This window comes from Oncorhynchus gorbuscha, linkage group LG17 (genome assembly GCF_021184085.1).
Source record: "Oncorhynchus gorbuscha isolate QuinsamMale2020 ecotype Even-year linkage group LG17, OgorEven_v1.0, whole genome shotgun sequence".
NCBI lineage: Eukaryota > Metazoa > Chordata > Actinopteri > Salmoniformes > Salmonidae > Oncorhynchus > Oncorhynchus gorbuscha.
Window position 1 is genome coordinate 28,567,247 of NC_060189.1, and position 12,972 is coordinate 28,580,218.

At 41.2% G+C, this 12,972-nt stretch overlaps 1 protein-coding gene across 1 annotated transcript; it reads right to left on the minus strand.

Moving 5' to 3' along the window:
• Window positions 1–7,203: 7,203 nt before the first annotated feature.
• On the minus strand, window positions 7,204–12,648 carry LOC124001313 (alcohol dehydrogenase 1-like). The gene is made up of 9 exons (XM_046308005.1): window positions 12,514–12,648; window positions 10,084–10,185; window positions 9,472–9,613; window positions 9,290–9,377; window positions 8,959–9,178; window positions 8,614–8,874; window positions 8,367–8,499; window positions 8,136–8,274; window positions 7,204–8,046 (listed from the first exon to the last, which is right to left on the minus strand). Exons 1-9 carry the CDS (start codon window positions 12,529–12,531, stop codon window positions 8,013–8,015), a joined length of 1,137 nt encoding a protein of 378 aa, XP_046163961.1. The 5' UTR covers window positions 12,532–12,648; the 3' UTR covers window positions 7,204–8,012.
• Window positions 12,649–12,972: the final 324 nt, after the last annotated feature.

Below are 12,972 nucleotides of genomic sequence, written 5' to 3' on the forward strand. Positions count from 1 at the left end.
TCAATAAGATAAAATTGAGAAAAGCACTGTGTGCTCTTCTTCCTCAATATTGTCAACAAAATAGTAATTCACTCCCCAAACACTCAAGGGAGTGGATCAGTAAAGGTGACATTCACCTCATTTTCCACACACTCCAGCCTAATCCAGTCCTTTAGTCATCTCAATCAAAACCTCCTGGATAGGATTGCTGTTACCTGATAGGCTTGCTGGGGTTCACCAGCTCAGTGACTCCGAACTTCTTGGCCACCTAAAACTTGTCTGGGTTGAGGTCGATCACATTAGTCCTGGTCGCCTCTGCAGCTTTGCATCCCACGAAGGCACCCAGGCCCAAAGTCCAAAGGCCAAACTGCACAGGTGGAGCCCGCCCCCACCTGTAGGGGAATGGAAATGAAACACCAAAGCCAGTAGGTGAGAGTTGTCCTGCTATACTCAATCAGTTGAATTGGCTGTATTAAATAAATCAACCCAACTACCACTTCTTCAGAGGACAAAAATAAATATTTTGGGGTTTCTAGTTTTGTTACATATAGATACATTTGACAAACATGGCACTTTTATATACAGCTTTCCCTTGACATATTAACGATCGTGAGCTCCTTAATCGAAACCCTTCAGCTGCTCTCAGCCCCTACCATCGTAGACCCCGCTAATTTATGTGCCATATATTTTTCTAACTGTGCTGTTTTACATGTATTTTGAACCTTTTCCAAAATCTGCAGAGCTGAGATTGTTTTATGCTCCATATATAAAGCATTATATTGGTGGCAATAATTTTGTGTAATTTAAATTGAAATATTTGAAGTGTTGTTTCTTGTATGAGGTCATATACCATGTTCCATGGAATCGGTACTTCAAAAATATTTTCCCAGCTATTTTGCAACCTGTATGGCATAGCTGTCAATATTTTTGCCCTCAAAGTTCCCTACCTTCTCCTTCTTCCACTTGCCTTCTCCATTTGTGGTAATGCTGCAATCATTTGGTTGTTACTTGGAATCAGATGTGTTAGTGAGGAAATGTTCTGCATTTACAAAATGTCATACTGTTTTCCTTGTTCTTGTTAAAGCTTTTAGAAATAGTGTTTTTGTCCCCCTGGAGTGACTTAATTGCTGCCCCGTAGCCCGTGGAAATCCCACAGCACAGCAGTCAGACCCTGTCCAGAGATGCCTTCTCGTCCACCTTGTGCACTCAGAGAAAGTGCTCCAGCCCATGAAGTAGGGCCAGACACTTCCCCTTACAGGATAATCGGGAGGTTCCATCTGACATCTGCCCCCATGCTCTGTGTTACCCTGGGTTAAGGAGAAACATGGCTTTGGAAGAGTCCCAATTGTTGCTGTGGCAACAATCTGCAACACACAGGTTAAGTAAATATTGTAATTCAGCCAAGTAAGGAGATGATTCAACTTTACTGTTGTCTACTGAGGTAATTACAGTAACGGCAGTGTTTTCCCTCAAAGGCAAGTATGAAACCACCTAAGTGTCAATGATGTTAATAATTGAAGGGTAAATGGACTCTTGCCTATGATTCTTGGTTGCCCACTCACTCTCTCCCTTCCCAACACCCATCTTTACAGTAATCTCCTATAGCAATATAAGGTGCTAAATCAATCCTATCTAAAGTAATCAAAATAAAGTGGTGCCTAATGTTAAGTGCTATTGTGACCCATGTCTACTGTACACGAGACAGTTTCTGACAATTTGTGCAGCAATTCTTCACTTGTGTACACACAGTTTCATCAGCTGTCCTGGTGGCTGGTCTCAGAAAATCCAGCAGGGGAAGAAGCTGGATGTGGAAGTCTTGGGCATGCCAAAAGTGTGTGAAACTGTCAAAGCAAAGGGTGGCTACTTTTGAAGAATCTAAAATATGACATATATTTTATTTGTTAATACATTATTCAATATATGTTGTTTCATAGTTTGGATGTCTTCACTATTCTACAATGTAGAAAGTAGTAAAATTAAAACCCTGGAATGAGTAGGTGTCTAAACTTTTGACTAGTACTGTATGTGACATTGTGTTGTGACAATTGTACATTTTAGTGGCTTTTTATTGTCCCCAGCACAAGGTGCACCTGTATAATCATGTTTAATCGGCTTCTTGATATGTCACACCTGTCTGGTGGATGGATTATCTTGGCAAAGAAGAAATGCTCATTAACAGGGATCTAAACACATTTGTGCACAACATTTGAGAGAAATAAGCTTTGTTTGAACTTGACCACCAAAAGATTCCCCAGACACATCCAGATTATAAACAGCAGTTTTCCTTGTTTTTCCTTTACCAGGGTTTGTGTGGAAATAATTGCAACAGTGGACTCTCTCCCAAAACGACAGATTGCTCAAGCCCTGAATTTATGCCTTTTCAGTTGAAAAACAATAATCATGCTCTATAATTTAGCAATATTCTACAACATGACCTTTTGATACATTGGGTTATCACAAATGGCTTCATGTTAGTTTTTTTTCAAGAGGCATTGCTGCTGAGTGAGAATACAGCACACATAATGGCACATCCTCTTATAAACAATGGATACGCTGGAGAGCTTGTGTGTGTCTGACGACACAGTTTTGTTGACACATCACAGAAAAATATGTAATTATTAATATACTACGCTACTGTTCAAAAGTTTGGGGTCACTTAGAAATGTCCTTGTTTTTGAAAGAAAAGCACGTTTTTCTTGTCTAAAATAAAATAAAATTGATCAGAAATGCAGTGTAGATATGGTTAATGTTGTAAATGACTATTGTAGTTGGAAACTGATTATTTTTAATGGAATATCTACATAGGCGAACAGAGGCCCATTATCAGCAACCATCACTCCTCTGTTCCAATGACACGTTGTGTTAGCCTTTTAAAATGATAAACTTGGATTAGCTAATTGATCATTATAAAACATTTTCCAATTGTTAGCACAGCTGAAAACTTGTCTTGATTTAGTAGTAAAACTGGCCTTCTTTAGACTAGTTGAGTTTCTGCAGTATCAGCATTTGGGTGTTCGATTACAGGCTCAAAATGGCCGGAAACAAAGAACTTTCTTCTGAAACTCATCAGTCTATTCTTGTTCTGAGAAACGAAGGCTATTCCTAGTGAGAAATTGCCAAGAAACTGAAGATCTCATACTACTCCCTTCACAGAACAGCCCTAACCAGAATAGAAAGAGTGGGAGGCCCCATTGCACCATTGAGCAAGAGGAGAAGTACATTAGTGTCAAGTTTGAAAAACCGATGCCTCACAAGTCCTCAACTGGCAGATCCATTAAATAGTACCTGCAAAACACCAGTCTCAACATCAATAGTGAAGAGGCAACTCCGGGATGCAGGCCTTCTAGGCAGAGTTGCAAAGAAAAAGCCATATCTCAGACTGGCCAATCAAAAGAAAAGATTAAGATGGGCAAATGAACACAGACACTGGACAGAGGAAGATTGGAAAAAAGTGTTATGGACAGACTAAACTAAGTTTGAGGTGTTCGGATCACAAAGAAGTGTGATGATCGTGAGATGCCAAAAAATTTAAAGATGATGGAGGAGTGCTTGACGCCATCTGTCAAGCATGGTGGAGGCAATGTGATGGTCTGGGAGTGCTTTGGTGGTGGTAAAGTGGGAGATTTGTACAGGGTAAAAGGGATCTTGAAGGAAGACTTACTCCATTTTGCACCGCCATGCCATACCCTGTGGACAGCGCTTCAATTGGAGCCAATTTCCTCCTACAACAGGACATTGACCCAAAGCACAGCTCCAAACGATGCAAGAACTATTTAGGGTGGGAAGAAGTAGTCAGCTGGCATTCTTTCCATAATGGAGTGGCAAGCACAGTCACCGGATCTCAACCCTATTGAGCTGTTGTGAGAGCAGATTGACCGTATGATATGTAAGAAGTCTAAACTAGATGTCCTCAATCTCACACAAATTAGGAAGGAACCTACCAGGTACAACCCTAAATCCGTAAACACGGGCACCCTCATAGATATCATCCAGACCAACCTGCCCTCTAAATACACCTCTGCTGTCTTCAACCAGGATCTCAGCGATCACTGCCTCATTGCCTGCGTCCGAAATGGGTCAAACGACCACCCCTCATCACTGTCAAACGCTCCCTTAAACACTTCAGCGAGCAGGACTTTCTAATCGACCTTGCCCGGGTATCGTGGAAGGATTTTGGCCTCATTCCGTCAGTAGAGGATGCCTGGATATTCTTTAAAAGTGCATTCCTCACCATCTTAAATAAGTACGCCCTGTTCAAAAAATGTAGAACAAATAACAGATATATCCCTTGGTTCACTCCAAACTTCTCTCCTTGACCAGCGCAAAAACATCCTGTGGCGTACTACATTAGCATCGAATAGCCCCAGCGATATACATCTTATCAGGGAAGTTAGGAACCAATATACACAGGCAGTAAGGAAAGCAAAGGCTAGCTTATCAAAAACAGAAATTTGCATCCTGTAACACAAACTCCAAAAAGTTCTGGGACACTGTAAAGTCCATTGAGAATAAGAGCACCTCCTCCCAGCTGCCTACTGCACTGAGGCTAGGAAACCTTGTCACAACCGATAATCTACAATAACCGAGAATTTCAATAAGCATTTTTCTGTGGCTGGCCATGCTTTCCACCTGGCTACCTCTACCCCGGTCAACAGCTCTGCACGCCCCACAGCAAGTTGCCCAAGCCTCCCCCATTTCTCCTTCATCCAAATCCAGACAGTTGATGTTCTGAAAGAGTTGCAAAATCTGGACCTATACTAATCAGCTAGGCTAGACAGTCTGGACTCTCTTTCTAAAATTATCTGCCGCAATTGTTGCAACCCCTATTACTAGGCTGTTCAACCTCGCTTTCGTACCGTCTGAGATCCCATAAGATTGGAAAGCTGCCGTGGTAATTTTCCTCTTCAAAAGGAGAGACACTCTAGACCTAAACTGTTACAGATCTATATCTATCCTACCCTGCCCTTTCAAAGTCCTTCGAAAGCCAAGTTAACAAACAGATCACCGACCATTTCGAATCCCACCGTACCTTATCCACTATGCAATCTGGATTCCGAGCTGGTCATGGGTGCACCTCAGCCACGCTCAAGGTCCTAAACAATATAACTGCCATCGATAAAAGACAATACCTGCGATATTGCTGCATTTTGCTGAGAGGCTACAATGTCTCTCAAACCCATGAATACAGTCACGATGCCTGTCACAATGCCTTTGCGATCTAATCCAACAAGGAAAAGTCCTGTGTGATGAACTGATGGAAACCTTGAAAAATGAGTCCTTTCCATTCAGCTAAACATTCACGTGTGGGCCCGTCGAAAATCGGTGAATCCGTTGCGTCCAATATCGTTAATCTGGGTATTATGAAAAGTGTTGAGACGCTTTGTTGACTATGTGGTGTCGCTTTGAGTTTGAGGTGAACTTTTTGTCCTGAATACAATACGTGTTGAATTTGCCCCAAACATAACATCACTGAGAACCACTCTGTTTTCAAGCATGGTGGTGGCTGCATCATGTTATGGGTATGCTTATTATTGGCAAGGGCTACAGAGTGTTTAGGATAAAAACAAACAGAATTGAGCTGAGGACAGGCCAAATCCTAGAGGAAAACTTGGTTCAGTCCACAATTCCAACACACTTTCACCTTTCAGCAGGACAATTACCTAAAACACAAGGCCAAATATACATGAGTTGCTTACCAAGACGACATTGAATGTTCCTGTGACCTACAGTACCAGTCAAAAGTTTGGACAGACCTACTCATTCAAGGGTTTTCTTTTTTTCACTATTTTCTACATTGTAGAATAATAGTGAAGATATCTAAACTATGAAATAACACATGGAATTATGTATTAACCAAAAAAAGTGTTAAATAAATAAAAGATTTTAGATTCTTCAAAGTAGCCACCCTTTGCCTTGATGACAGCTTTGCACACTCTTGGTGTTCTCTCAACCAGCTTCATGAGGTAGTCACCTGGAATGCATTTCAATTAACAGGCGTGCCTTGTTAAAAGTTTATTTGTGGAATTGACACAGTATACAGAAGATAGCCCTATTTGGTAAAATACCAAGTCCATATTATGGCAAGAACAGCTCAAATAAGCAAAGGGAAATGACAGTAAATCATTATTATTACAGGGTAAGCATTTCCCATCCTGCCTACCCTGACTCCACATCACCGCTGGTTAACCAGTAACTGTGTGTTGTTACTGTGTAAACTGTTGACTGTGGTATTGACTTTGAAGGACCAGGTCAGAATTATTATGTGGATGGAGTCACTAAATATTCCTCCATATGAAATCTAAGTCTTTTAAAATGGGGTCCATCACATTTTAGGTGAAACTTTTTGTAATGTTTTTACATTTTAAAAAGTGTGTATGTATGCATAGGCAAAGGTGTGTGTGTGTGTGTGTGTGTGTGTGTGTGTGTGTGTGTGTGTGTGTGTGTGTGTGTGTGTGTGTGTGTGTGTGTGTGTGTGTGTGTGTGTGTGTGTGTGTGTGTGTGTGTGTGTGTGTGTGCACCCTTTCAGGAAGAGCAAATAACTGTCATCTGAAGTTCATCTGTTTTTGTTCCCCATCTTCTCTGAATGATACAATACATCTGGCCAACAATCCCAAATGACTTCAAACACTTATTTTCTCCACCCATGTACAGTAGACAGTTCGCTTGTATTATTGTAAAATACTTTGTTTTTACTGTAATGTTAGAAAATGGGAACTCACGGATAAGGATATTCTGGAAGTACTATCTTACTTCAGACTTTTTTTATTTTTTATTTTTACTTCAGTCTCTCAAAAGACTGTTTTTAAAATCAGTTATGATTTACCAATGTATGTTTTTTGTTTTCATTCTGTTAATGCTGCAACAAGTTGGTCTTCTGGGAAAATAAAGATGCATCGAATGGGAATTGAAGCAGTGCTTTTATTACCTGTAATTCAGACCTGTACTTTTTTATTTGTTATATTCTGAAACACATTTCGCTTTAATTTTCTATGTGATCAGGTTCCCATTCCCTGTCAGTGTGTGCAGTGTGTTCCGCTCTGCAGTATGCTTGTGATCACATGCAGTGTGTGTCACTTCACCACTTTGATGTTTGTGTGGTTGATCCAGGCTGCTTCTGTCACTTTTCATCTGTGTGAGTCTGATGCAGTCATTGAAGTGACACAAATTAAATTGCCTGTATCTTTATCACTCTGTGGGTTTTAGTCAATGTTCTGATAGCAGCAATGGGTTATAAATATCTTTAATGCCAGAATCAATCCTACTCTATTTCAATCACATATATTTATAATTATCTAACTACAGAATATCATCAAATGTTGATCCCCGACAATTTTATTACAAATAACTACACTGTCTGATTAAAAAAATAAGTAAGAAACAACTGGGTCACTGTCACTCCTTGACAAACACAATCACGACAATAAGTATCATAACAGACTAACCACAGACTAACCACAGACTAACCCGGAGAAGCATGTACGTGTTGTTGAAACACGTTTGTGTGGAAATGTACTCTGTTTATATATTAATAACAATGTTTGAGCACAGACATTACACTGATAAAGGGTATTGAAAGGCCCGGATACCATACTGATAAGTTATCGTCGCTCACAGCGACTTTATGCTTAGATGCGCAAACTAAGGTATGAGATTGGATAACTAATAACCGCCAATCTATTGACCCAGCATTGATTGAGCAACGACCGAGAAGTAGGGAATGGTTTTTATTCAAAACTGACACATGATAGCCAGATCTCTTTGTACTTTATCCTACTGCCACTTGACAATGACTAAAGCAGAAACATAATTGGCTTCCAGGCAACATAACAAAATCAAAACATGATTATCATTGTTGTTACAATGGTTACTAGCAGCATGCCTGCAGTATGCTACCTACCATTGAGTATTCACCCCTACTAATACATATTGTGATATAGTGAATCATTGGTTTATCAAGCCATATTGTATAGTTTTGCTCGTTGATTGGTTGAGCAGGAAAAGTAAGTGATATTGGCTGGGTTGAGTTGACCCTCTTACTGCAGTGCCACACTCAGGACTGACCGTATACTGCAAAACAAGGAGAACACAAGCAGTTAATTTTCTGAACATTAAATTAAACTTCTCACAGAGACAAACAGTACTAAGGTGAAAGTTACCAGTCTCCTGTCTGCATGAGTTGGATGGCGTCGTTGACCTGGGCCAGGGTCATGTTGTGGGTGACAAACTCATCCAGCTTCACTTTCTTCTCCAGGTACTCATTCACCAGCTTGGGCACACCATCCTTACTCTTAAAACCTGGCGTGCGCACGCACAGACACACATTTAGAAATATATCACACACACAAATACATGTATAATGTTTGACTGATGATTGATAGGTGGCACACCTCCAAACAGAGATCCTTTCCAGGTGCGGCCAGCTATGAGCTGAATGGGTCTGGCAGCAAAGTCATCCATGTCAGTCCATCCGACCAGCACACTTACTCCCCATCCCTTAACACACGACTCCAAAGCACTCCTCTAAAGAGAGACAGGAATAGATAGAGAATTATAGATCTATACCACTTGACTCAATCAAGACATCACACGCACACACTTATCTCAACATCATACAAACACACAATCTAAACCCACCATTACGGCCACACTCCCCACACATTCCAGGGAAAAGTCCACTCCTCCATTGGTCATCTCATGCAGCACTTGACTGATGGGTTTGTTGTGGTCCTTGGGGTTGACAAACTCTGTGGCACCGAAGACCTTGGCCTTCTCATATTTGGTTGGGTTAATATCAATGGCGATGATCCTCTTGGCCCCAGCGTTTTTGCAACCCATGACCGCTGCCAACCCCACAGCTCCCAGGCCAAACACAGCACATGTAGACCCTGGCTCCACCTGGGGTAAAGGTGTCCTATGCATCAACACTTTAGTATATGAAGACATCACTACAACTAAACCTGATAGTTACAATTAACACACCTTGGCTGTGTTAAGGGCTGCGCCATATCCGGTGGCGACTCCACAGCCAAGGAGACAGACCTTGTCGAGAGGGGCTGAGGGATGGATCTTGGCCACGGCGATCTCATTGACCACGGTGTATTCTGAGAAAGTGCTGGTCCCCATGAACTGCAGCACCTTCTTCCCCTTACAAGTGAACCGGGTGTCTGACTCTGACATCACATCATACCTATCACTGGCCCTGGTGGGATTGGCTCATGTTCAGTGCAAGAATAACACACAAAAGTTATATTCAAAAAATAAATAATAGGTATTGTGAAAGTTCAAGACTAGGCTAGTAATGGGACCTCACCAGCCCTTCTCACACAGGTTGGTCTTTGGGCTCTTGCAGAACCGGCACTGGCCACATTGGGAGATGAACAGAGGGATGACTTTATCACCTAACAGGAGGAGAGGCAGAGTACACAGCTTCTTCGTACATGTTGTTATTTGTATCCAATTTGAAAATACAGGTTTACTAGCTATATTTCCAACCTGGATTGAATTTGGTCACTTCCGACCCCACACTCTCGACAATCCCAGCCCCTTCGTGGCCCAGGACACAAGGGAAGCCATCCTTGTGTTTCCCCTCAAACAGGTGGTACAGGTCCGTGTGACACACACCCGTGGCCACTATCTACACTCAACAGGACAAAAACAAAGAGGTATTCATTTTGAGAAGTGTTCTAAAAATATGCTAATGTGAGTGTCAGAAGTGTTTCTGTAGGCTCGTGTTTATGTGTGGCACGTTGTGTGTATTCATGTGTATTTATGTGTACTGGACCCATGGCACATTATGTGTATTTATGTATACTGGACCCATGGCATGTTATGTGTATTTATGTATACTGGACCCATGGCATGTTATGTGTATTCATGAGTATTTATGTATACTGGACCCATGTTATGTGTATTCATGAGTATTTATGTGTACTGGACCCATGGCACGTTATGTGTATTCATGTGTGCTGTGTGTCCTCAGCAGTGCCCTCATACTTGGCCAGGGTAATATCAATGGTGATGATCAACACTTGATCATTGCCTTCTATGAGCTGCATAAATGAGAGCTTGTGTGTGTGTGTTTGCATTAATTGTAGTCTCTCTCACCTTGATGCGAATCTCATGTGCCTGGGGAGGAGCCACCTCAATTTCCTCCATCACCAGGGGTTTGCTTGGCTCCCATGCCACTGCAGCGCGGCATTTAATCACCTATAAAACACAACACGACCCAAAACAGGTCCAGTGGTGTAAAGTACTTACATAAAAATGATTTAAAGTACAACTCAAGTCATTTTTGTACATCAATATTTATCTTTTTGACAACTTTTACTTTTACTTCACTACATTAGTGAATTTGGCTATTTCAGCCACACCCGTTGCTGACAGGTGTATAAAATCGAGCACACAGCCATGCAATCTCCATAGACAAACATTGGCAGTAGAATGGCTTTACTGAAGAGCTCAGTGACTTTCAATGTGGCACCGCCATAGGATGACACCGTTCCAACAAGTCAGTTCATCAAATTTCTTCTCTACTAGAGCTGCCCTGGTCAACTGTAAGTGCTGTTATTGTGAAGTGAAAACATCTAACAAGTGGTAGGCCAAGCTCACAGAACAGGACCACCGAGTGCTGAAGCGCGTAGCACGTAAAAATTGTCTGTCCTTGGTTGCAACACTCACTGCCGTGGTCCAAACTGCCTCTGGAAGCAAAGTCAGCACAAGAACTGTTCATTGGGAGCTTCATGAAATGGGTTTCCATGGCCGAGCAGCCTCACACAAGCCTAAGCTCATGCACAGTGCCAAGCTCACCACCATTGGACTCTAGCGCAGTGGAAACAGACTAATCTGGGTTGTCAGATGCCAGGAGAACACTACCTGCACGAATGCATAGTGCAAACTGTAAAGTTTGGTAGAGGAGGAATAATGGTCTGGGCTGTTGTTGATGGTTCGGACTAGGCCTCATTGTTCCAGTGAAGGGAAATCTTAACCCTACAGCACACAATGACATTCTAGACGATTCTGTGCTTTCAACTTTGTGGCAACAGTTGGAAAATGTCCTTTCCTATTTCAGAATGACAATGCCCGTGCACAAAGCGAAGTCCATACAGAAACGGTTTGTCGAGATTGGTGTGGGAGAACTTCATGGCTTCCAGAGCCCTGACCTCAACCTATCGAACACATTTGAGATGAATTACAACGCAGACTGCGAGCCAGGCCTAATTGCCAAACATCAGTACCCAACCTCACTAATGCTCTTGTGGTTGAATGGAAGCAAGTCTTAGCAGCAATATTCCAACATTCAGTGGAAACCTTACCAGAAGATGGAGGCTGTTATAGCAGCAAAGAGGGGACCAACTTAATATTAATGCCCATGATTTTGGAATGAGATGCTCGACAAGCAGGTGTTCACATACTTTTGGTTATGTTGTGTAATTCAGCGAAGGGCTTCATTTCAGTCTTTATATACTTCATTGTTTACAGTACAATCTGATTCATTCAACTGTTGAGCAACTGAAACCCTATATAAATATTTATCTTTTTGTCCATTGGCTTTATCCCAGATGCACTCTCTGCCAAAGTCAATGGTTGTGCAAAAACAATTTGGATAGTTTCAGAGTGACTCTCCCCAAAAAACATATTATGCTTCACATTAGGCATGGAGTTTACAGTGTGTGTTCGTGAGCGTGTGTGAGTGTGAGGGAGTGAGTGAGTGACCGCAGTTGCCAGGTTTTGAGGACCATTCCAGTTATTGTGTAATTCCAAAAGGATATTTATCCCAAACAAGAGGTTGTTATTCTGCAGGACAAATCTCTGATAAACTTGAAAATAACTTACTAGAGAGCTATAGTAAGCCCAGCGTTGGGAAGTTAATCATTGTTTTTTAACGTTATATTGTAATCTAATTACAGATACTTTTGAAAAACTAGATGATTACTTCTTGGATTACATTTCTTACATTTTCACAATGCCGTTCAATTCAGCATTGAAAAAACAGGTGCAAGTTTAAGTTTGTTCCACCTGAGTAATCTCATCACAAATCAGAGAGCACTCTGATGACACACCAAATGCGTTTGATGGATTCTTTTTGTCTTATTCCGATGCCTTTTAAGGGGAAATTAATGCAAAAGTAACTGAAAGCAATCCAATTAGTTTGGATAATCCAAAGATTGCGTTACTGCCACCACTCACTGTCATTTTCTAAAGTACACACTCAACCTTAATCAAATCGTACCGAAACACTTTAAATCACAGATTGTGCATCATCACATGTCAGTTCAATATCAGTTAGAGAGAGGCTTGATCAACTAATTCAAATGCAGAGGATTCTCTATTGTTACATCTTTACACATGCATATCTCTCAATAACAATCACTTGGTAGGAAGCCAAATGTATGTGTACAGCTGTATGTGTACTGTACATGAACCCAAATACAAAATAAATAAGTGATAAAAGTTGCAGTAGTTACATTAATAACAATATATATATATACAGATGTGTATTCGAGAAAGAGAGGGGTGAAGACAAGAGATACATACTTTTCCTGCAGTTGCCATCTTCTATCAACCTAAGGAGTTTGGAAGAGAAGAGCAATATATTTCAGCATAGAGTTAGAGGGAGAGAGTGTGACAGAGGGTTGGTTTGGACAACATTTAAATACTCCAGCCATCCAGACTAGAGGCTAACATTCAGAAAGGGAGGGGACCTTTTATTGCAAGGCTAGATATCCTTACACTGATACAAGTGGCATGAAATTGGATATCGCAACTGCCGGTTCGTTCAACGTAGATTACAACTAACACTGCACAGTTATTGTTTGTAGCTAACATAACTGCATGTAATATAGATAAGTCACCGAGATGAGTCCATCATGTGATTCATCTGTTTGTAATGACCTTTGATATAACCTGTGAATTTTGGCTTTATGGTTAAATGCAATATAGTGTTAACTAGAAACTAGATTGAACTGTCTGTGTGGGATAGGCTCTTCTGGGAGA

Bases quoted from the DNA above. Each gene is read 5' to 3' on its own strand.
- LOC124001313 (XM_046308005.1), bottom strand. The intron at 9,614-10,083 runs GTGAGAGAGACT...TGTTGAGTGTAG, and splicing joins CACATGAGATTCGCATCAAG to ATAGTGGCCACGGGTGTGTG. The intron at 9,179-9,289 runs GTGAGGTCCCAT...CAATCCCACCAG, and splicing joins AACCTGTGTGAGAAGGGCTG to GGCCAGTGATAGGTATGATG.